Source organism: Leopardus geoffroyi, chromosome D4, assembly GCF_018350155.1.
Source record: "Leopardus geoffroyi isolate Oge1 chromosome D4, O.geoffroyi_Oge1_pat1.0, whole genome shotgun sequence".
In the NCBI taxonomy this organism is placed as follows: Eukaryota; Metazoa; Chordata; class Mammalia; order Carnivora; family Felidae; genus Leopardus; species Leopardus geoffroyi.
In genome coordinates, this window is record NC_059342.1 from 74513542 (window position 1) to 74535214 (window position 21673).

A 21673-nucleotide genomic window follows, 5' to 3' on the forward strand; every position below is an offset into this window, starting at 1 on the left:
GCCAGAGGCACCTCTCCTCACCTGCTCCTGCTGGGTATGGACACCCAGCCCCCAAAACACCTTCATTGTGGGAGCACGGGAGCCCCTCAAGATGACGCACTTGGGTTTGCACCCGTGAGCGCGTGAGGTAGCACCTGCGGGGGCTTTCCACAGTGTGAGAGTTTCCCCTACATCACTGGGCCACCAAGACCTCCGTCGTCATGGATACCTTACCAGCGCCCAGCCCTCCGTCGGCCCCCGCCTCACCTACCATGCTGGCCCTTTCTCCTGCTCCAGTCCCTAGTAGACATGCCTTCGCAGCACAGGGAGCAAGGCACAGAAGACCCCACTACTGTCACCTGTGTGGCTGCTATGTGACCGCTATCCACTCACTCTGCTCAATTATGCAAAGCAAACCGTGATCGTCTCTCTTGGGGCGTGATTTGGGCTAGAGAGACTTCTACAAAGTCCTTTCTGTGCAAGGCCCTTGTCTAGGGTCTCCTGACCTGTGCACAGTCCCCAATTCCATCTAGTGCTACAAGCAGGACGCTGGAGGCCACCCCCATTCCCCTTCCTCTCACCACCACTGCAAGGCCAGGCAAATGTGCCTTCTACACCTGTCTCAGGTCCACGCATGTCTATCTGCCCTTCCCTTCTCCCACCTACCTGCCAATCCTCTTTTAATACCCCCTGCTGAAAACCCAGAAGAGTTTAAGGCCAAACCCTTGATGTGACCCACAAGCCCCTACATCATGGAGCCCCCGCCTTCCCCTCCAGCCACAGCTCTGACAATTGCCCCCTCACCTTCCATACTCTAACCACAGGGCCTTTGCACCGGCTGTTTCCCCTGGTGCGTGGCTTCTGCTCTTCTGTGTATAGTAATTCCCACTCATCCTCAGATCTCATTAAAACGTTTCTTACTCAAGGAAAGTTTCTCGGGGCCTCTAAACTCAGTCATGTTGCCCTGTTACTCTCCTAGAGCCCCGTAATTCTCCTTCAGAGCCCTGAGCAAAATAGGATGAGTTCAACAAGACAAGCAACTCCATGAGTATTAAAACCACCTACTTTTGGGGCGCCTGGGTGGCGCAGTCGGTTAAGCGTCCGACTTCAGCCAGGTCACGATCTCGCACTCCGTGAGTTCGAGCCCCACGTCAGCCTCTGGGCTGATGGCTCAGAGCCTGGAGCCTGTTTCCGATTCTGTGTCTCCCTCTCTCTCTGCCCCTCCCCCGTTCATGCTCTGTCTCTCTCTGTCCCAAAAATAAATAAACGTTGAAAAAAAAAAATTAAAAAAAAAAAAAAGAAAAAAAAAAAACCACCTACTTTTTTTTAAGTTTATTTATTTATTTGGAGAGAGAGAGAGAGAGAGAGAGAGAGAGAGAGAGAATTCCAAGCAGGTTCCACACTGTCAGTGCAGAGCCTGACATAGGGCTTGATCCCATGAACCCAACATGGGGCCCAATTTCACGAACCATGAGATCATGACCTGAGCAGGAATCAAGAGTCGGATGTTTAACCAGCTGAGCCACCCAGGCACCCCCCACCTATTTTTGTTGGTCGGTTTCCCACTGAATTCCCACCACGTGTCTCGGGTGCTGGCACGTGGTGCATACTTCACAAGTATGCAGTGAAGAAGTCGATTAATGAAGAAGGGAAGGAAGGAAAGGTCCGGTATGGCTGGGCAAAGAGGTACCTGAGGGCAGAGGGTCTGGGTGGCGGGTGTGGGGGCTTGTCCTGAAGGAGAAGGCAGGTGCGCTGGCTGGCGTGGAGAAGGCGTGGCTGGGGGGCTGTCTGGGGTGGAGTCTGACCCCGCTCGCTCAGGCTCAGGCTGGGTGTGGTTGTGGTCCTTCAGCTCTTCCAGGCGAATACCCAGCTGGAATATCTCCTCCTCCAGCACCCTGGGGAGACATCAGCACCCGGGCCTGTTACAGCAGCCACAGCAGGCAGGTCTGGGAGGCCGTGCTTCTGAGCGGAACTTCCAGAGAATGCCCATGGACGGTCCAGTTAATGTCCCAGTTTGGATTATGTGGAGAACTCGAAAAAACAAGGTGAAAGGGGACTCCACTGGGAACAGGTGGCCTCCGCCTGAGCCCCCCTCTGCGACCAACAGGCTGTGGGGCCTTGAGTAAATCCCTTCCCCTCTGGCCTCACTTCTCTGCTCTCTGATGAGCAGTTTCAGGTCTCATCTCCAAGGTCACATCTCATGGCAAGGAGTCCAAAAGGACACACACTTCAGCCTTCAGGTGTACCCGCATCTGGATATGCTGCTAATTGGGGTAGGATTTCTCCCTGTTCCTGTAGCACATGAATTATGAGGACAAAGTGTGCCCCTCCCGGTGACTGAGGGAACCAGAGGCCTCCCTCCCCAGCACGTACCTGCCAGGATCAAATTTGCCGGGCGTCCCCTGGGGGCCGGCCAGCTGCTGGGCCGGCTGTTGCTCCCTGCAGGCCTTCAGGTACTCTTCCTCCAGGGCCGTGTGGGCGGCCTTTAGCCGCTGGAAGCCCTGAAACCAGACCAGGCCAGGAGGACCTGAGTGTGCAGCCCCCGTGGGCTCTGTCCCTGCAGATACAGTGGATGAGGTAGCTCACGGTGGGGGTGGGGCAGGAGACCCATCCTCTGGGCCCCTAAGTCCCTAGAAGGCTGGGGTTAGGACTCCCGAAAACCTGCCTGCCCCCGTCTAGCTCTTTGCCATCAGACTGGCAAGGCCGAGGCACGGCTTAGAGCCTCGGCACGGGCTCCAGAGAGCACTAGTGTTTCCTGGATAGACCTACACGTACCCCAATGTTCCATGACGGTTGCAGGCCAAATACGCCATCATTACGTCCCCCTGTGGGCCCAGTACTTGAGCGACCATGGATCCTCATTCTTATTTTCCAAACTGTGGATCTGGGAACAGTAGTCACTCTTTTCCCAAGCGCTTATGGACTGTCACGATAGATGGCCATCACTACCACACTGCTGCTAACAACAGCTAAAATTTACTGAGCACTGAGGTTCTACGCTAAAGCAGCTGGCATTAGTCACTGAATTTCCAACATAGTACTAAGGACAGGGGTAGTTTATCACCTTCATTTAAAGAGGAGAAACTGAGGCACAGAGGGTTATTTAAGTTGGTGAAGGTCACACAGTGAGGGAGCCAGTTGTAGGCAGGATTTGAACCCGGGTCCTCCAGCTCCACAGCTCGTGGGCCTAACAGTGATGTTAAGCGTCCACAGCAAAGGTGGTGACAGCTAACAGATGGTTAAAACTCAGGAACTCAGAAGGGTCATTTCCCCTGGCTTGTGATCATCCCCATCCCATTCATTCTATGCTGACAGCAGACTGAGTTCAAGGACAACCTAGAATCTAGTCCCCGGGCAGGCTTGATCTTCCAACAGCTCTTGACCTCCTAGATGTGGGGGAAGTATGACAGAGGGGAAGAAAAAGAAGCGTTTTGTTTTTCAAGGTCCTTGCTCATGCACTCAGTGAGGCAATACAACACACATCACATATGTTGCCATTGGAAAATGGATGATGTCTATATGGTACCATAGTAATTAGTAACACAGTAATGACGTGGTAAAAATATAGCATTTTTTACAAACCAGGTGTATTGTATTTGCCCCTCTCCACCCCTCTTCAGCCCCCTTCCCCACCCTGCTCTGTGCCTCCAGCATCAGCTGGGCTCCACACCTGCTGGCTTCCCAGGGGGGTCTTGCCTAGTGGGAGGCATCTGTAAGAGGTCAAAGGGCGGGAGGAGAGAGACCTGGCAGGGAAGAGCTGCGGGCAGCTGCCGGTCCCCAGGCTGCCCTGTTCCTTGTCGCATCCCCTGACGCTGCCCACGGCCCCGCTAACAGCCCTTCGTTGACCCCACGCTCTCAGCTTTCAGAGCTGTACCTGCTCCTTTCCCGGGGTCCTGCCGATGCAGCAGAAATCTCGATTTTATATACGACTATAGTTGTCCAGAAATGCCAAAATCCAAGAGGAAATAAGCCCATAATGGTTAGGTTAGGGCTCCCCTCCCTTTTTCCCCTTGGTTTTCAGATACTGGGCAATCACTTTTACAAGCAAAGAAAATTTTTGAAAAGGGCAAGTCTCTTCTGGTGGCTGAGAGGGAGCCAGATGGGTGGGAGGCGGTGCAGGCCAGGGATTACCACACCGCGGACTCAGACAGACCTGGGTCTGGGCTCCGCTGCCTACCAGCCGCGTGACCTTCAAGTCGCCTGTCTTGGCTTCCCCCGCTCCATTCCAGTTAAATGCGGGCGATGACTGTAACCACCTTACTGGCGTTCTATGATAAAACGCAATCATGTGCATCGAAGGCGTGCCACAGTGCCTCTGGCACACCACCACCACCGCTTAATCAGTGGTAATACTGTGATATACTGATCCTTGTCACGGCAAGCTAAGCAGGGGCTGTCTGCTGTGAAAGGAGACGGTGTGTCTGAGATTCTCTGGCCTGTGTTGCGGCGGACGGGGCTTCAGAGACTCCACTTTGGGGGACAGAGCAGGTGTCTGGAAGCTCCAAGGGCATCTCCCGAAGTAGACGGTACCTTGAGTTGGTCCTGGGGCGTCAGCCGTCCTGCCTGCATCAGCCCTGCGAAGGATTCCACCTGGACATCGGGAGGGGAAGGAAACCCGCTCTAGTTAATCCGGACCCTGGAAGGTGAGGCCTGCAGCCCCCACGCTTAGCCACATTCGCGCTTTGGCACCAGAAACTGGGTCCCGCCTCAGGATGTGGGTTTCCTGCCAAGCACGGAAAGGCGGATGCCAGAAACTGTCTCCACCACTGGCTCTGGTCACGGCTGCCTTTGGAAAAATCAAAGCGGAGACTCCCAGAATTATCAATAGCAAAGCACACTCACTCATGGGCATGAAGGTCTATGAGACAGGATGTTTACTGCAGCATAATTGCGGGGGCAACAGAAACGATCGAAAAGCCTATCTGTGGAGTAGTACGCAGCCATCAAGAAGAGGAAAGGGTATGTGTCTGTGCTCACGTATAAACTAAGACCTACTTTTCCGTGTCAAATTGAGGTATAGCCCAGTCTTTATAATAAGCTACCATCTGTATAAAATAGGGAGAGAGAGAAAAAAAGGAAAAATATAAATACATTTGTTTATATATTATAAACTACCTCTAGAAGGATGCAAGAAACTGAAATATTAATTGCTTCTGGGGCAGAGACCTGGGTGGTGGTGGGGACAGGGATGGGAGGAAGCATTTCTACTCTATGGACCTTCCGAACTCTGAACAGAGTGAATTCATCGCCTTCCCAGAAATAAACACTCAACTTCAGGATATTAAAAAAGTCAAGGTACAGCATAGCATACATACTTGTGTGACCATTTCTAAGAACACGTGTGTGTGTGTTGAACACTTTTGCATGAAACAGAAGGGCAAGTATGGGAAAAAAGACTTTTCACTGAGTATGCCCTTTATGCTATGTGAGGTTATTGCCATGTGCATCTAATTACCTTTACAAAAAACTTTTTTTTAACAAGGAAAAAAAGACAAAGGATGATTTGGGGCTTTCTAGGATTTCTAGGAAAGCTCTAGATTAGTGCCAAAATGTAATATAGAAATTTATATAAATTATACATAATTTATATAACATAGAAAACAGAAACATAATGCAAGCTACATATGCAATTTAAGATTTTCTTTTTTTTAATTAAAATTTTTTTTTTTTATCTTAGAGAGTGAGAGAATCTTAAGCAGGCTCCACGCTCCGCACGGACCCCAACGCAGGGCTCGATCCCACAACCCTGGGATCACGACCCAAGCCAAGATCAAGAATCAGACGTTCAACCGACTGAGCCACCCCGGCATCCCTGCAATTTAAAATTTTCTAAAGCATCGAATAAAATTCTAAAAAAATTATGTCAAATGTAAAAATGTAAAAAAGAAACAGGTGAATTAATTTTAATAATGTATTTTATGAACCTAAAATATCATTTTGACATGGAATCCATGTAAACAATTATTAATGAAATATTTTACATTCTTTTGTCACATGAAGTCTTTGAAACCCACTGTGTGTTTTACCCTCACAGAACACCTCAGTTTGGACTGGTCACATGTCAAGTACTGACCAGCCACATGGTCTGTGGCTCCTGGATCAAACAGCACAGCCCTAGGTCATCAGGGGTCAGCTGGTGCCCCAGCTCCTGCTCGGTGTGATGACCTTGCCTTTGCTTTACAACACACAGGACACGAAGAAACATCTCTCCAGGTATGGAACGAGGATGGTGGTGATAAAACAGTTCAGGTTACTATGATGGATGAGCTTGAGGAAGCCAGACACAAAAGGACGAAGATTATATACATCTATTTATAGAAAATGTCCAGAAAAGGCAAACCCAAGGAGACAGAAAGTAAATGAGCAGCCTCCAGGGGCTGGGGGGAAGAGGAATGGGGGAACTGCTTAACGGATAGGAGCTTCTCACTGGGTGATGAAAAAGATTGATCGTGGTGATAGCTGCATGACTGTGAATATAGTAAAACCCACCGAAGCATTAACTTTAAAGGAGTAAATTGTATGACATGTGAATTATATCTCAACAAAACTGTTACCAAAAAAAAGAAAAAGAAAAAAGAGGATGCTTGGTATTTCTCCGAAGGAATGTGTTTTATGGCCATGATAATATATGTAACTACTGCATTTCCCTTTTCACACTGACAACTAGGAAGCTCAAAACCAAACATGAACCTGGTAAAGCGTTCAGGGTCCAACAGGACATTTTGTTTATTCACTTTACACTAAGTTCGGACTATTTTTTTCTACGCTTACTTCCCCTTTGGCCCATTTTCCTCACTTCTGTTTTCAGAATGTGGTTGTCATGCATGTATTTTCTAAGCTGCCTTAAAGCACGTCTGGCGTAAGGCCAAGTGTGCAGTTAAAAATAGAGCTACAAACAATTCACAGTTATTTGGACTGTTTGGTGAAAGCATAAAGTCCCTTTGAGAAGGGACTGAGAATTTATTTCTGTAATGAAACGCACTAAGAAAGGGGCGTGGTTTATCCCAAACCGGAAGAGGTAGAGTTGAGATTCTCTCATCCTTCCAGAACCCTGGAGGAGCGGTGAGTCTCCCCTAGGGGTGAACCAGGAGACACTTGCAAGCCCAACTTGAGGGAGTTTGATGGGACACAGTGCCAAAAAAGGGAGTTAAAGCCAGTACTGAGTGACAAGGAGGAGGCTGTAAACCACGTGGCCTCTAAACCAGGAGGCAGAGGCCCACGTTTTCGAGATGGCCGAGTTACCTCCAGCAGGGGAATGACAAGGAGCCTTGTAGAGAGGTTCTTACTCAAGCAGACACTGCTTTCTCAGGTGAGTTATGTCTCCCCCGTTCCCCTCACCTTGGCCAGGAGCAGGCTGGCCTGAGAAGCCAACTCCTGGGTCCGCTCTGCTGACGGTTGGTCCTGGGCGATGCCCGGGTTCTCCGGAAGCCACTCTGGGGCAGACGAGGAGGGGCTCAGGTCTCTTTGAGCTGGTGGCCACCCTGGAACACACAACCACTGAACGCTGGGGCCAAGAACCGTCCTTCCTGGAGCTGAGGGACCAACGCTGAACCTCAAAACCACACCCTCACCCTCCATCATCAAGCTACAACTGTCATATCGAGATCACACTGTCTACATGGGCCCCAGGAAGTGGGCTGGGCAGTGTAGCCCAGGTGCAGGAGAGAACGAGGTCTGGATCTGCCCCAGATCACACAGCTGGGGCCAAGTCAGGCCTCTGGTTTCCCAGTCAGTAGCTCAGGCTCTAACTCAGGAGGACTTGAGTTCAAATCCCTACCCCACCCCCTTCTGCTTGTAGCGGCGTGGCCTTCAGCAAGTCCTCGGCCCTCCATGCCTCGGTTGCCCTAACTGTCAGCGGGGTTGATGTGGGGATTAGGTGGGATCCTGCACGGCAAGGCTTGGCACAGAGCCAGGCCCCCACACGGGCTCCACAGTGACATCAGTGCTCTTTGTTACTCACTGGGCCCAAGATCCCCCAGCTGCTAGACGCAGAGCTAGGGCCAACCCCCTCCCCCCACCGCCCTCCCGGCTGCTCTGGCTCCAGGAAAGATACATGGTTTCCACATCTCCATTCGACCTCTTCAAGTCAGACGTCCCAGACAAGGGCCTCACCTCCCTCCCTCCCCTGACCTGAAGCCAGTGCCACCCTAAGGCCAACCAAGCCCCCCCAGAGCAGAATCACAGGCAGAAGGCCCTCCAGTCACATTTCCTCTCTGACTCACCGGAGGCCCCAGAGGCCTGTGGGGCTTCGGCAGGGCCCAACCACCGCTCCACAGACTGGGGCTGTGGGATGGTGAAGGACAAGACCTTGGTCCCCTGGGGCACCGTCCCTGTGTGGATGCTGTGGCTGGGCTGGGGCGGGTCCGAGTACAGGTTCACCTGTCGGGGAGGGGAAGGCATGAGCACAGCCAAGTCAGGGTTGGGGTAAAGCCCCCGTAAGGCCTCACCTTCATTCACACCATCGCTCAGGCACTCAATAAACATGTCTTGTAGTAATAAATACTATATTTGAGTGGAGCCCTTGGGTGGGGGCCAAACAATGGGCCAAGGATGTGCGTGCCCTTTCCCACCCTCTTTAGGCAGTCCTGATGGGGAGGCAGGACAGGGACTATCATCCCCATTTTACAGAAGAGGAAACTGAGGCTCCGGTTAAGTCATTCACTCAAAATCTCCAGCTATAAATCCTTGGACTGAGACTAGGATCCTACTTTGACCCTAAAGTCTATGGTTTTCCATATTAATAATTTTAATTTTTTTTTTTCAACGTTTATTTATTTTTGGGACAGAGAGAGACAGAGCATGAATGGGGGAGGGGCAGAGAGAGAGGGAGACACAGAATCGGAAACAGGCTCCAGGCTCCGAGCCATCAGCCCAGAGCCTGACGCGGGGCTCGAACTCACGGACCGCGAGATCGTGACCTGGCTGAAGTCGGACGCTCAACCGACTGCGCCACCCAGGCGCCCCTCCATATTAATAATTTTAAATACTACTTGTTATAATAATTTACAATGTGACCACAATTATAACTAATACAGTACTTCCAGCAAGTATAACTATAATCATATAATCACATTTATTAGTAATAAAACATTTTCAGTAGTGATTATCACATTGATAATAACAGCGAGTAATGGTGGTCTGAATGAAGGCATAAGCCAACGAGTGAACAAACGAACCTCTCAGCAGTAGCAGGCCCCCCTCATCCGAGGATGGATTTCAAACGGTAAACAGCCTCACACGTGAGAGAGAAGTCTGGAATCAGACCGACGGCCGGGAAAGGCCACGTGAAGCACGAAATTAGAGGAGACCCGTGTATGGTGGTCAGTGCAGAGGCGGGCAAGCCGTGGTCTGTTTCTTTCAATAATGTCTCAGTGGGCACAGCTATGCTTGTTTATGTGTTCCTACGGTTGCTTTCGTGCTGCGAGGGCAGGGTTGAGTCACTACCGCCGAGGCTCTACGGCCCCCAAAGCCGAAAACATTCACTAGCGGGCTTCACTGCTGCTCCCTTTTGAGTCCCAGAACGGGTGATTTCTCGGTGCACAAAATGCGTGCTCGGTACACCGTCCTCCTATTCATCGCCACCATCTCTGTTGCTACGACCATCGGCCATCGTGACACGCTACCATCACCACCATCATCATCACCACTGTCATTTTGACTGCCATCATGGAGGCAGGTCCCTGGAAAAGCTACCGCCCTGTGGTGCCTCAGTGCCCCCAGCTGGTCAGGCAGCCTATCTTACTGCCCCCTGCTTCCCCAAGGTCAGGAGTGCAGAGTTTAGGGTATGCCTGATAGAGGGAGCACCCTAGCCCCCAAGCAGGCAGCCTCTCCCTGCTTAAGCTGCTCTTCACGTCCTGGCTGTGGCAGAAAAATCTACTCCAAAGTGAGGGACAATGGCCCAGCATGGCCTGGCCCCCCTTGCCTCCCCCTCCTTCAGACCCAGCCTCTGATGAGAACAAAGCTGGATTTTAATAATCCTCTGGGCCATCTGCTCAGACCCGCCTGTGGGGGCTTGCCCACCAGCACCCCTTTCCTCCCATGGTGACCCAAATCTGGGGAAGACCCAGCCCTCCTGCATGCTCCCTGTGCCCCACCCTCCCCCTCCCCCAGCCACAGGCCTGGCCCACCAAGGCCCAACCTGGGGAACTACAGGCACATGCCTGCTGTTCCAGCAGAGGGGCCAAAAGCCCTTGTAGAGGCCTCGGAAGGGGGAGCTGGAGGTGAGTGTGGGTAACTTGAAGCTGTTCAGGCCCCTCCCTCTTGGGATCTGTCTCCGGACAGGCCAGCACCCACCCCAGCCCTCCAGGGTGCCCCTGTTAAGCCAGGGTATCCCATGGAGCTCCCTGAGGCTAGATTAGCTCCCTCAGGGGGGTTAATCAGTGAACAGAAGACCAGGGAGTGTGGGAAATGCGGGGTTAAATAACTGACTAGTCTTTGCACAGATGGGTTTCTCACAGCCTTTAAAATGCTAATGGGCTTTATGAATGGGGTGAGGAGGGGGGGAGTAGAGAGAATAGGCAATGTTTCCCCCAACTCCTCTGAAGACTAACCCCGATGTCCCCACCCCCACCTCCACCAGGGGCTTCTGGACCAACTAGTGGTCATCAGAAACACACATTTTAGGAAAGGCAGTTTTATGTCACTCCCCCGCCTTCCCCTGATTCTGTCTGGGGTGGTTTCTGGTCTCCTCAGCCCCTCCAGGTCCCCCTGCAGCTGAGCCCAGGGACAGCAGCTGGGGGGAGGTGACTGCAGGGCAGCAAATCGGTGACATCACCATCAACTCTGGCCCTAAGCTGGGGGAGAGAACAGAGTCTGGCAGTGATTCCCGAGCAGCCCCGGCTCCCTGCCCCCACCCCCGAGTCCAGATCCAGGGGTGCCCTCGGCCCAGGCCTTGAGACTCCGTCAGCCCTCCCCAGCTGCAGAACCCACCATTACCTAGTCTGGTTCTGCTACAGAAGGTGGGGTTAATAGTGGGCTTTGAAGACAGACTGCCAGGCTCAAGCCCCAGCTCTGGCACCTACTTGCTAAGTGACAGGCACATTTCTTACCTTCTCTGTGCCTCAGTCTCCCTAGTAAACACAGTATTTACCCAGTTTCCTGGGTAAACACCCAGGACAGTGGCCAGCAGACATCAGCATCACTATTGCTCTTATCACTGGGACACCATCATTCTGCCTTGCCCAGGTGCCTTTGCCACACACCCGGTGCCACAGCCCAGGTCCCGCTCACCCAGGCGTGGGGAAAGGAGCGCCCGCTCTGGAGTCAGGCACACATAGGTTTAATCCCCAGCTGTTAATCCCTTACCAGCTGCAGGGTGCTGAGCGAACCACTCGGCCTGGCTGTGCCTCGGTTTTCTCTCGTGAAGGATTTCAAATGAGGTGACCCTGGCAGTGTACGTAGCCTGGGGCCTGGCACCTTTAACAGCTCAGTAAATGCCAGCCCCCTTCCCTGGGCGCCCACCCATTGCTGCCCACACGCAGTTGGGCTGGCCTGGGTGTCCTCAGGGCAATGTCCCCAGCCTGGCTCCCTCCCACGTGGGCCCACCCCCGCCCCCTTGGGCTCTGAGCAGACAGAGTAGGGGGCTCAGCAGGTCCCCGGGGAGTCCACTCCCACCAGCTCAGTCTGAGGGAACAGTGTTACTGCCTCCGTGAACTGGCCTCCCTGGCAAGGGCTCTGAGCAGGAAGCCGCTCTGGGGTCTCCTGAGTCTTCAGGGTAGAGTCCTCAGAGCTGGGGACAGGGTGAAAGGGCCAGCTGGGAGCTGTGCTCCCCCAGGCCCTGTGGGACCGTGGCGTCCCCTCCCCATCAGGCTCCGGGATGGGGAGCCCTGCCTGTGCTGCTCCCCCAGGGCAGCTGCGAGATTGGGGGACCGGGAGAGAATCATCCTGCTTCCGGCATCCAGCTGAACTGCGCTCGCCCTTCTCTTGCAGAGAACCCCCAAACTAAGGAGTCATTTTTCCAGAAAGCCAAGTGAGGGTGGGTGGGCAGGTACCGAACACCATCCCCAGCCTCTTCCACCTCCCCTCCTATGCTCCTCTCACACACGAGACAGGTCTGGGTCATCAGCCAGGACGAGGCGACTGCCGGTGGGGAGACCTTGGGTCCCCACCGCGTTGGGGGAGTACCCAGGGCAGGAACTTCACCACAGCTGTGCTCCCACAGTGTCCACCCCTGCCCGTGCCTGCACCGGGCATGGCTCACCTGGGCACCTCATAAACACCTTCAGATTAATATTAGTCCAAACAAGAACAGTCTCCATCTCTTAGAAGTGTTTGCCAGGCCCTGGTACGTGCTTTCCGGATACTGACTCATTCTCCTAAGTGAGTAAAGGACGAAGCAAGAAGAGGAGGGAGGGGATGCTCCAAGGCTCTGCCCTGACCTTGAACTTTGGCCACCTCTGCCCCTCCTAGGGACCCAACTCCCAATTTGTTAGATGGCTGAGCTGAGGGTCTGGACCTAATGGCCAGTTCCTTTCTCCTTGGAGCTTCTAGGAGTCTGCAGTCATGCGGGCAGGGCTCCCCCGGGAAGGATGCCTCCCCAAACCCACCTGCGGCCTCCCCAAGGCCCCCGCCCTTCCACCGGACTCTGGCTCCGTAGTTCAGACGGCTAGAAGGAGCCTTAAGACATCGGGGGGAAGCCACTGACTCCCAGGAGGAAGGTCTATGTGACCCCTTTCACAGATGTGCCCAAGAAGGCCAGGGTGGGAGGGACCTGCCTGTGTCCTGAGGTGGGGTGGGGACACAGAACTGCTCCCACGGCAGGACTTCTTCCATTTTCTCATCACGGCTGTCTCAGGGACACCTCACAGCAGTGTCTCAAGAGGCCTGAGAGCAGCCTGTAGCAGGGGAGGGGTGCTGGAGCATGACAGGGACAGGCCAGGTGGGGGCCCTGAGAGAGGAGGCCAGCGAGAGGGCAGGTCTGCCTCTCTGCACCTCAGCTCCCACCCCCTTCTCCACTGAGACCTCATGGGGCAAGAGGGGGGCAGGGGAAACAGGAAGCCGTGAAGGGCTGCAACAGGTCCTGCTTCCTGCCTCACCCCCACAAAGGGGAAGGTCCCAAGTGTAGAAGTCTCAGCCTCCTCCCAAGTCGTGTGGGGGCTGGGCAGGACAGGGGTAGATGGATTTCCCCCTTTTCACTCCCCCTGCCACACACCAGACATTCGGTCAGGGGGGGTGAGGGGTGAGGCTGTGCGCGAGACATTCAGGAAGGATCAGGCCCAGGAAATAAGCACCAGGAGCTGAGCAGAAACTCTGTGCTGCAACCTTGAGGCTCAGAGAGCCCAAGAAACTTCCTTGGGGTCACACAGCTGGTCAGTAACGGAGCCAGGAGTGGAGCCCAAGTGCTGCTCTGGTGAAAACACTGGGGACCCCAGATTCTAGGATTCAAGGACATAAAAGCTCATCAACAATAAAGGAGATAGAGCCCAGAGAGGGCAAGGTCGCTGCCCAAGGTCACAGAGGCACCTCGTCGCAGACTGAGGGCTGGGTTCTTCTATCCCCAGGGTCTCAGCAGGCAGGAACAAAGACCATGGGAGAGTGACATCTCTGGGGGCCGGGGCTCCACCTCCACCCTACCCAAGCCAGTACCTTGGCCCCAAGGCGCAGCTGGTCGATGGTGTTTTCCGCCTCTGCGTACTTGGTGAGTAGCTTGTGGTAGTCCTCCTGGGAGAGACGGAGAAGAACACGGTCACGCCCCTCACCGGGAGACCCCTCGTGGGAGCCCGCCCCCCAAAGGGCTCCTCAGAGCGCTAAGAGCTCAGTGGTGGGAGCGGAGCAGACCCCTTCAGGCTCTCGTGCAACACACCCCAGGGGCCATATTGTGAGCGAGATAGAAGGCAGGATGGTCTGCTGACATCACTAACAGTGAATCAGGGATGAGGGCCTCTGGGCTGCTTCCCCTTGATATACAACCCCTGTCACTGCAGGCTACAACTACTTGCTCATCTGTCCACATTCTGGGGACAGCTCTGTCAGCTCGTGTCTGTCAGCTCTGTCACCTATATCTTCCCCACTGCTTTATTCCCAGGGCTTCAGGGGCATGTGCTTAATAAGTGCTTTTTAATTTTTAATTTTTTAAAGAGTCTATTTATTTATTTTGAGAGAGAGAGAGGAGTGTAAGCAGGGGAGGGGCAGAGAGAGAAGAAGGGAGAGAGAGAATCCCAAGCGGGCTCAGCACTGTCAGCACGGGGCCTCACGCAGGGCTCGAACTCACGAACCGCGAGATCATGACCTGACCCCAGACCAAGAGTCAGACGCTCAGCCGACTGAGCCACCCAGGTGCCCCTTAATAAGTGTCTTCTTAAATGGTGGATGGAGTGAACCATCCAGGGGTCCCACAGAAGACTTGAAAATCACAACTGCATGTATGTACTGGGGGGGTTACTATTTGCCCTAAATAAAACTGAACAGCTTCATCAAACAAGTCACGACAGAGAAAAAGCAAAACTAAACGGCACCGATCGCCTTTGAAGGATGTTGGGGAACAGATGCATTATTCTGAAAGCTGGTAATTAGAGGGACAGAATCAAGCATTTCACCTGAGTTTCCCATGTGAACGAGACCTTGGTAACCAAATAGTTGGTGTGGGAAAATTTGACTTTAGAGAAGATTTCCAGCAAAAAAAAATGCAGAAGGAACGATGGCATTAGGAGACTACCACTTTGTCACCCCAAACGGAGGACAGGATCAAGGCCATGACTGTCGGTGACCACTGGCCTCACAAATCAGAGAGGAGCAAGCATCCCATGCCTCCTGAATGAACCGACTGTGACGTGCTCTTGCCAAACACATCACTACCCACATGGAGCTCATGGTCTGGAGGGGAAATAAACAGAGAACTGCATCCTGGAAAAGCTTCTAGCTCTAGACGGACGATATACAGGATAAGGAGAAGACAGTGGAACACGGGAAGAGATATGAGAGGGTGTATTGGCAAATTCCAGAATATGGGAGACTCTACAGGACACAACAGGTGTCCTCAAAACATCAATTACAACAAAGAAAGAGGTTTGAAAAAACCGGGGGGTCGGAGCAGGGGAGACTTGAAAGGCACACTGATCACATGCGATAGATGAGCTGTGTTTGGACCATGATTTGAACCAACTGCAATAAACAAGCCATTTGTGAGAGACAGGGGAGACCTGAACACTGACGCTGGATAATATTAAGGAACTGGTGTTGACTTTTAGGTATGCTAATGGTGTCGTGACGTTTAAGATAGAGTCCTTATCTTTAGACATACACGGTAAAATACTTCTGGGTAAAATGATCTGACACCTGAAATTTGCTTCTAAATATTCCAGTACAGTGAGTGGGGGGGAAGAGGTGGGGCCTTAGATGAAAAACGTTGCTGGGGGCTGTATGGCAGGTGTGTGGGCGGAAGCAGGGTGGTGGGTACGTGGGGGTTCGTTATACATTTTCTCTCTTGCATATGTTCTGAATTTCTCATAGAACGGACTACCCTTGTGGCCGCAATGCAAGCACTGCCCTTTCGAGCAAAGGGCTTGGGACTATCTTCACGGCCCGGGCACAACCCTCCCTCTATCAACTGGGGATTCCTGGCCCAGTCCTGAGTCCTCCCACCCGCATCGCCTCGAACCCAAGCCAACAGGTGCCTTGGTGACATGCCTGTAGAAATGAGTCCAGCTTACCTGGAGCTGGTGGACCAGTTTGGTGGCTTGTTCAGGAGTCTGAAATTCTTGGGGTACCCTGGTGATGGGGTGGGGAGAAGGTGGGTCCTTTCCCGGGCAGGCTTCGCCGCTGCTCAGCAGTACCTCCCGCACAATCTCAGCAGGTGATTTGAAGATCAGCGGCCTGGCAGGGCCCTGAGACTGCCTGCTGTGGCTCCTGGCCTTGGGGGGGTGGTAGCTCTCATCTTTAGGGAACCTCACCCGGGGTCTCACCTTGGAGAAATCGGGGAGTGGGTAGTTCAACTGCCCCCGCCCATACTTGGAGGCATCAGATGATGAGTGGCCAGCCAGAGTGGCTCCCTGCCTGGTTGGCACCCTGTCTTGCCGAGCTGGCCTAGGCAGATTCGGAGGGCTGATGGAGCCAGTGAATCGAGAAGGGAGTGGCTTAGGTGATGTCCGCGTCCGTTTCCAGGCTTTGTCCCTCAACTGAGGGCAGGAGAGGCCGGTAGTTTCTTTCCACTTATCTGCTGGACACTGGAGGCTCTGGCTCTGGGGTACCGAGGAGTCCTGGAATTCTGTGGGGGTTGCCACAGCAACGCCTCCCCCAGTTCTGGGGTTTGGGTTTAGGAGGTGGTGGCTGGAGCTCTGTGGTAAAGTTTCTTCCAGGGCAGTGGGCTGGGGGACATCGGTTTCTCCTTCCCAGGTAGAATCAAGGCTGTCATTGGGGTGGTCAAGGCTCACAGTCCCACTGCTCCAGGACCTTGCAGAGCTGAAGTCAACAGTTGGGTGGACCTCAGAATGTTCTGGAAGTTTGTCTCCACTGGCTTGTGTGCCAGGGGCCACCCAGCCTGTGTCCTGACCCCACCCCGCAGCCGTGGGGCTGGTGTTTCCATCGCCCCCTGAGCTGAGACCAGTCTCATACTCCAATCTTGGAGAGCCCTCCCCAGCTTCCTCCACCTCAGGACCTCCGAGGGCCTCATCCGGCTCCTCTTCAGTCATGGCAGATTGAGGATCCTGTTCGGGAAGCCAGTTGAGAGGCAAGTTGGAACTTTCTGGGCTGTCCACATCCTCTACCTCAAACTCTGGAAAGACAGGTGATTGTTCAGTATATACCAGGTCTGGACTCACTGTGTACCATTACTAGAGTCAGTTCACCCTTCTGGCCTTTCATTTCCTCATCATGTCGGGAGACAAGGATTCCAGGGATCCCCCTCTATGGCCAAGTGCTTACCTAACACCCCCTCTAGTTGTCCCCGGTCTTCCAAACCTGATCCTCACACCTGGCTGTCCCCTCAGTATTTCCTGTCTCAGCCTCCCATCTAGTTGCACCAGCAAGAAACTTGGGAAGCATCTTGGCCATCTCTCTCCCCCAACCCCCATAATCCATCCTGTCACTGGGTCCTGTCATAATTACCTCCCACAGAGCTCTCAAACTCACCTACTGCTCTTAAGTCCCACGCCACCTTTGCTCTAGCCAACATCTTTTCTTGCCTGGACCACTGCAGTAGCCACTTAATCATCCCCTTAAATCTCACCCTCATCCTCCATCAGTACATTCCTGTTCCCAAGACAGAGTAAGGTCCCAAGATCCCCACCTCCCTCCCCATTAGCTCTCCTGGTCCATCTGTTTTCTACAGCCCCCCTTCAGTCGCACTCTGCTCCAACCATGCCACAATGCTCCCACGACAGGGCCTTTGCAAATGCTGATCCTCTCTGCCAGGGTCCTCTCTCCCTCCCTTTGCCTAGTTAACTCCTATCTGTCCTTCAGGCATTAGCTCAACCTTGACCTCACCAGGGAATTCTTCTCAGACCTCCTTAACTAGGTCGGATTCTTCCTTTTCTAGGTTTTCACAGGACTAAATACCTCTACTTTTTTTTGTTTGTTTGTTTGTTTTTTTAATTTTTTTTTCAACGTTTATTTATTTTTGGGACAGAGAGAGACAGAGCATGAACGGGGGAGGGGCAGAGAGAGAGGGAGACACAGAATCGGAAACAGATGCCATCAGCCCAGAGCCCGACGCGGGGCTTGAACTCCCGGACCGCGAGATCGTGACCTGGCTGAAGTCGGACGCTTAACCGACTGCGCCACCCAGGCGCCCCTAAATACCTCTACTTTGAAACACTTATCGTAGCTCCAGTTTTTCATTTACTTACACGATTGGCTCATTAATAGTTTTCTCCCCCACTATACTATAACCTCTACAGGGGCAAGGGTAGCCTCTGTTTTTGTTTACTATTGTATTTGCAGAGTAGATGCTCAATATTTATTGACTGAATGGAAAGAAGAAGAGAGGGAGGGAGGACAATAAGGTAGGCAAAGCCCCCAGAAAATGGATAATTGTTGTAATTATTACATAGTAGTAATATGTATAAAATATGAATAAAAATATCCATCTACCCATCCATTCACTATCCTTCCAACCACTTACCCATCCATCACCTACTCACCCATTGATCCAACCATCCATCCTTTCAATCATGTATCCATCCACCTATCCATCCAGCCACCCACTCACCTATCCATCACCCATTCACCCATCTGTCCATCTATCTGTCCATCCAGCCATCCCTTCCTCCATCTATCCACCACTCCACCCACCCACTTACCCACCTCGCCATCCATCTATCCATTCACCTATCCAACCATCCATCACCCATCCACCCGTCCATCCACTTATCCCTCTAGCTACTTACCCACCCATCCACTCACCCATCCATTGCCCACCCACCCATTCATCCATCCATCTGTGCATCATCCATTCAGTCAATGTTTATTGAGCACCTACTCTGTCCTAGAACCTATGTCAGCCTCAGGAATAGACCCAAAGTTTCATGAGACACAGTTTGGGTATCATCAAGCACAGACCCTCTGCCCTGGGCTGATGCACCTTTGTCATAACCCTTGTATCACTCTTTGCTCCCCTCTGGCCTTTCCCCCTGGCACCTCTACATCCTTCAACTCCTTAAAATCTCCTTCAGCAAGTCTCTCTTGTTTACAGCAGCACATGTGAAGCCAAGAGAGGTTGAGTAATTGTCAAAGATCATGCGGTGGCTCAGAATAGTCCTGAACTGAGGGCCAAAGTCCCAGTCATGCTGGCAAGTTCGTCTCTGCTGCTGGGGGTCACACAGTGAGGTGAGGAAAGCAGTCTTTGGGGCCAGGCAGCCCTGGGTTCAATCTTGGCTCCTCTGATCCCTTACTGGGGGCCATGGGCAAGTTGCTGACCTCTCTGGCAACCCTGACTTGGACTGGAGGCTAGTCCTTCCTACCTGGCAGAAGGTGGTGAGGAGGGGAGCAGACACGACTTGAGCCCTGCCCAGCCCCGTGTCTGGCACACTGTAAGGGCAAGGGACGTGGCAGCAGCTATTACATCATAGCAAGGAGTTACCATGTGACCTCAGGAAGAGATGCCTCTGCCCTTGCCTTTTCATCCCAGTATATGCCAGTTACCTTTCCCTGAGGGGTTAATGGCTCTCCAGTGAATAGCTGTGGGCAAACCTCACTTTAAGCAGACCTGGCATAAAGAACTTTGGGTCATGGCACAATTTCTACTATCCACAGGGGCCTGCCTGATTCACAGAATCCTAAGTCTGGACATTTCAATCCTATTGTAAGTGCAACAGACATCTCATATCAAGCTCTCGCTATTCTCAATGCTATCACTACTCCCACTTTGCAGATGGGAAAACCAAGACTCAGAGAGAAGGCGCCTCTCAGCGGAACTAGGAATTTAGTGTAAGCTGTCTCGATGCAAGGGAAACACTTACTTTAGAAAATAAGGGATGCCAACATTCTCATCACTAATTGGGATTTTTAAAAAATCTTAAAAATGGGGGTAACCCCTGGACCAAGCAACTTAAATTACCAAGGTCATTATCAAATCAAATATACAAAGATGTACTAATGACATTCATCTCTGCATTATTTGTAATAGCAAAAACGAGAAACCACCCATATGCCCAGCACGAGATTGGCCCCCAGATTACGGAAGAGCCACACCAGAAAACTCCTTTGCAGGCATTAGGAATGATTTGTGGAGGGGCACCTGGGTGGCTCATTCGGTTGAGCATCCGATTTCGGCCCAGGTCATGATCTTGCGGTTCCTGAGCTCAAGCCCTGTGTCGGGCTCACAGCTGTCAGTGCGGAACCTGCTTGGGATTCTCTCTCCCTCTCTCTCTCTGCCCCTCCTGTGCTCACTCTCTCTCTCTCTCTCTCTAAAATAAACATTAAAAAAAAAAAAAAAGAATGGTTTGTGGAGAGATATATGACGAGCTGGGGAAATGTCCTGTCTATTAAAGTTACACGAAAGCAGGATACCCTGTCGGTCATAGAATGCACACTACATTTGCATATAAACATATGGAAAGGAGCATTTCTCCGGATAATAAGTAATTTTTTTAGTTTTTTCTCTTTTTGCTTGTATTTTCTGATATTCCTGCAAGGAGCACTACCACTTCTGTAACTCAGACCTTTGACATTTTTAAATGATAGGCTTCATGGATTGTCATTTTTAAAAAGTCACTAAAACGCCCTCCACTCCCCACCCCCCACCAGGAGATGGGCTGCTCAGGGGGCACCGGTCTCACCCTCTCCCTCCGACTCTCCGCACTCAGAAGCCGGACGCTCAGCTGGCTGTGGGGCCGGGCCCCACCCTGGTGGCTGCAGGTGCGGCTGCCCCAGCCGGAAGTCCTCCAGGAGCTCAGGGCTGGTGGCACTGGGAAAGGGCCCCTCTTTTCCCCGTATCCCATCGGCATCCTTTTTCTCTTCGGCCCAGGCCCAGCGTCGCCGCCGGGGCCCCTTCCCCAGGCCCGGCTCGGCCCAGCACACCTCCGTCCTGGAGCTGGCCATCGGGCCTAGCCAGCACTCCACCTGGGCCACTTCATCTTCAGGACACAGAGCCGCCACCGTGGGCGCCTGAGTCACCGCCGGCTCGTCTCAGTACCAGCCATGCTGCCTGCAGCCTGTAGGGGACACAATCCGGGGACAGCATCACTCCTCCCGTCCCCTCCCTGCGTCAGAGGAGCTCTGGAACCAGAAAGCCCTGGGTCAGCTCCTGGCTCCCACCCCTTGAAGCCGTGTGACCTTGGGCAAGTCACGCCGCCTCCATTTTCCTCAATAAAGCTGGGGGCGGGGGGGGGGGGATAATTCCTCTCCCTCCAGACTTTTGTAAGATTACCGGAGATACAGGGTCGGGAGCCAGAGTCCCGCACACTGGCAAGAGGTCCACGTATTCCAGTGATACCACCGTGTGCCAGGCTGTGTGCATGGGCGCTGGGCGCAGCCCCTGCCCACACGAGAGCCGAGAGCCCCAGGAGGAAGCAGACAAAGAGGCAGCAGCTACAAATCGAGGCGAGCACGACCTGAGAAGCACGGGGTGGGGCGGGACGGGGCGGGGGGGTGGGGTATTTAGTCCACAAGCCACTTCCTCTGGGAACCTTTCCTGACCCCCCTCGGGTAAGAATTCACACTGGGACGTTCCAGTACTCCAAATAATTGAACACAGGTACTCAAACCAATACACGTACGTTCAGAGCAGCACCACGCATAACAGCCAAAAGGCGGACGTGACCCAAATGTCGACCAGAGGATGAGCGGATGCACAGTGTGCGTGTGCACATGCAGCGTCCTAGCACCGAGCCGTTAAAAGGACAGAAGAACTGACTCACATCACCACAAGGACGAACCTGAAGAACCTGAGGCTGAGTGAAAGGAGCCAGGCACGGATCACACACAGCAGGACTCCATTTCTATGAAATTTCCAGAATAGGTAAACCCACAGAGACGGAAAGCAGCCTGCAGTTCCCAGGCGCTGGGGGAGGGCGGAATGGGGGGCGACTGCTTCGTGGGTATGAGGTTTCCTTTCGGGGTGATGAAAATGTTTTGGAAATAGATACAGGTGGCGGTGGCACAACCTTATAAATATAGTCAATGAATTGCTCCTTTTAAAGTGGTTAATTTCGGGGGCACCTGGGAGGCTCAGTCGGTCGAGCGTCCGACTCTAGACGTCAGCTCAGGTCATGATCTCAAGCTGCGTGAGACAGAGCCCCGGGTCGGGCTCCACTTTGACGGC

At 52.9% G+C, this 21673-nt stretch overlaps 1 protein-coding gene across 9 annotated transcripts in view; it reads right to left on the bottom strand.

Moving 5' to 3' along the window:
* The window catches only part of AKNA (AT-hook transcription factor), a 55433-nt gene that overhangs the window by 19613 nt on the left and 14147 nt on the right, over nt 1-21673 (bottom strand). For 4 of the 9 annotated variants that reach the window (XM_045469478.1, XM_045469477.1, XM_045469476.1 and 1 more), the window contains exons 2-9: nt 20190-20564; nt 15627-16687; nt 13564-13638; nt 8202-8358; nt 7318-7511; nt 4510-4569; nt 2353-2480; nt 1670-1874 (exon numbers count right to left, since the gene is read on the bottom strand). In XM_045469478.1, the coding sequence (XP_045325434.1) occupies nt 1670-1874; nt 2353-2480; nt 4510-4569; nt 7318-7511; nt 8202-8358; nt 13564-13638; nt 15627-16687; nt 20190-20451 (2142 nt within the window). In that variant the 5' untranslated portion in view covers nt 20452-20564. Of the gene's footprint in view, nt 1-1669; nt 1875-2352; nt 2481-4509; nt 4570-7317; nt 7512-8201; nt 8359-13563; nt 13639-15626; nt 16688-20189; nt 20565-20779; nt 20912-21673 lie in introns of those variants that run through there. The other 5 variants (XM_045469483.1, XM_045469482.1, XM_045469481.1 and 2 more) reach the window with 3 other exon arrangements.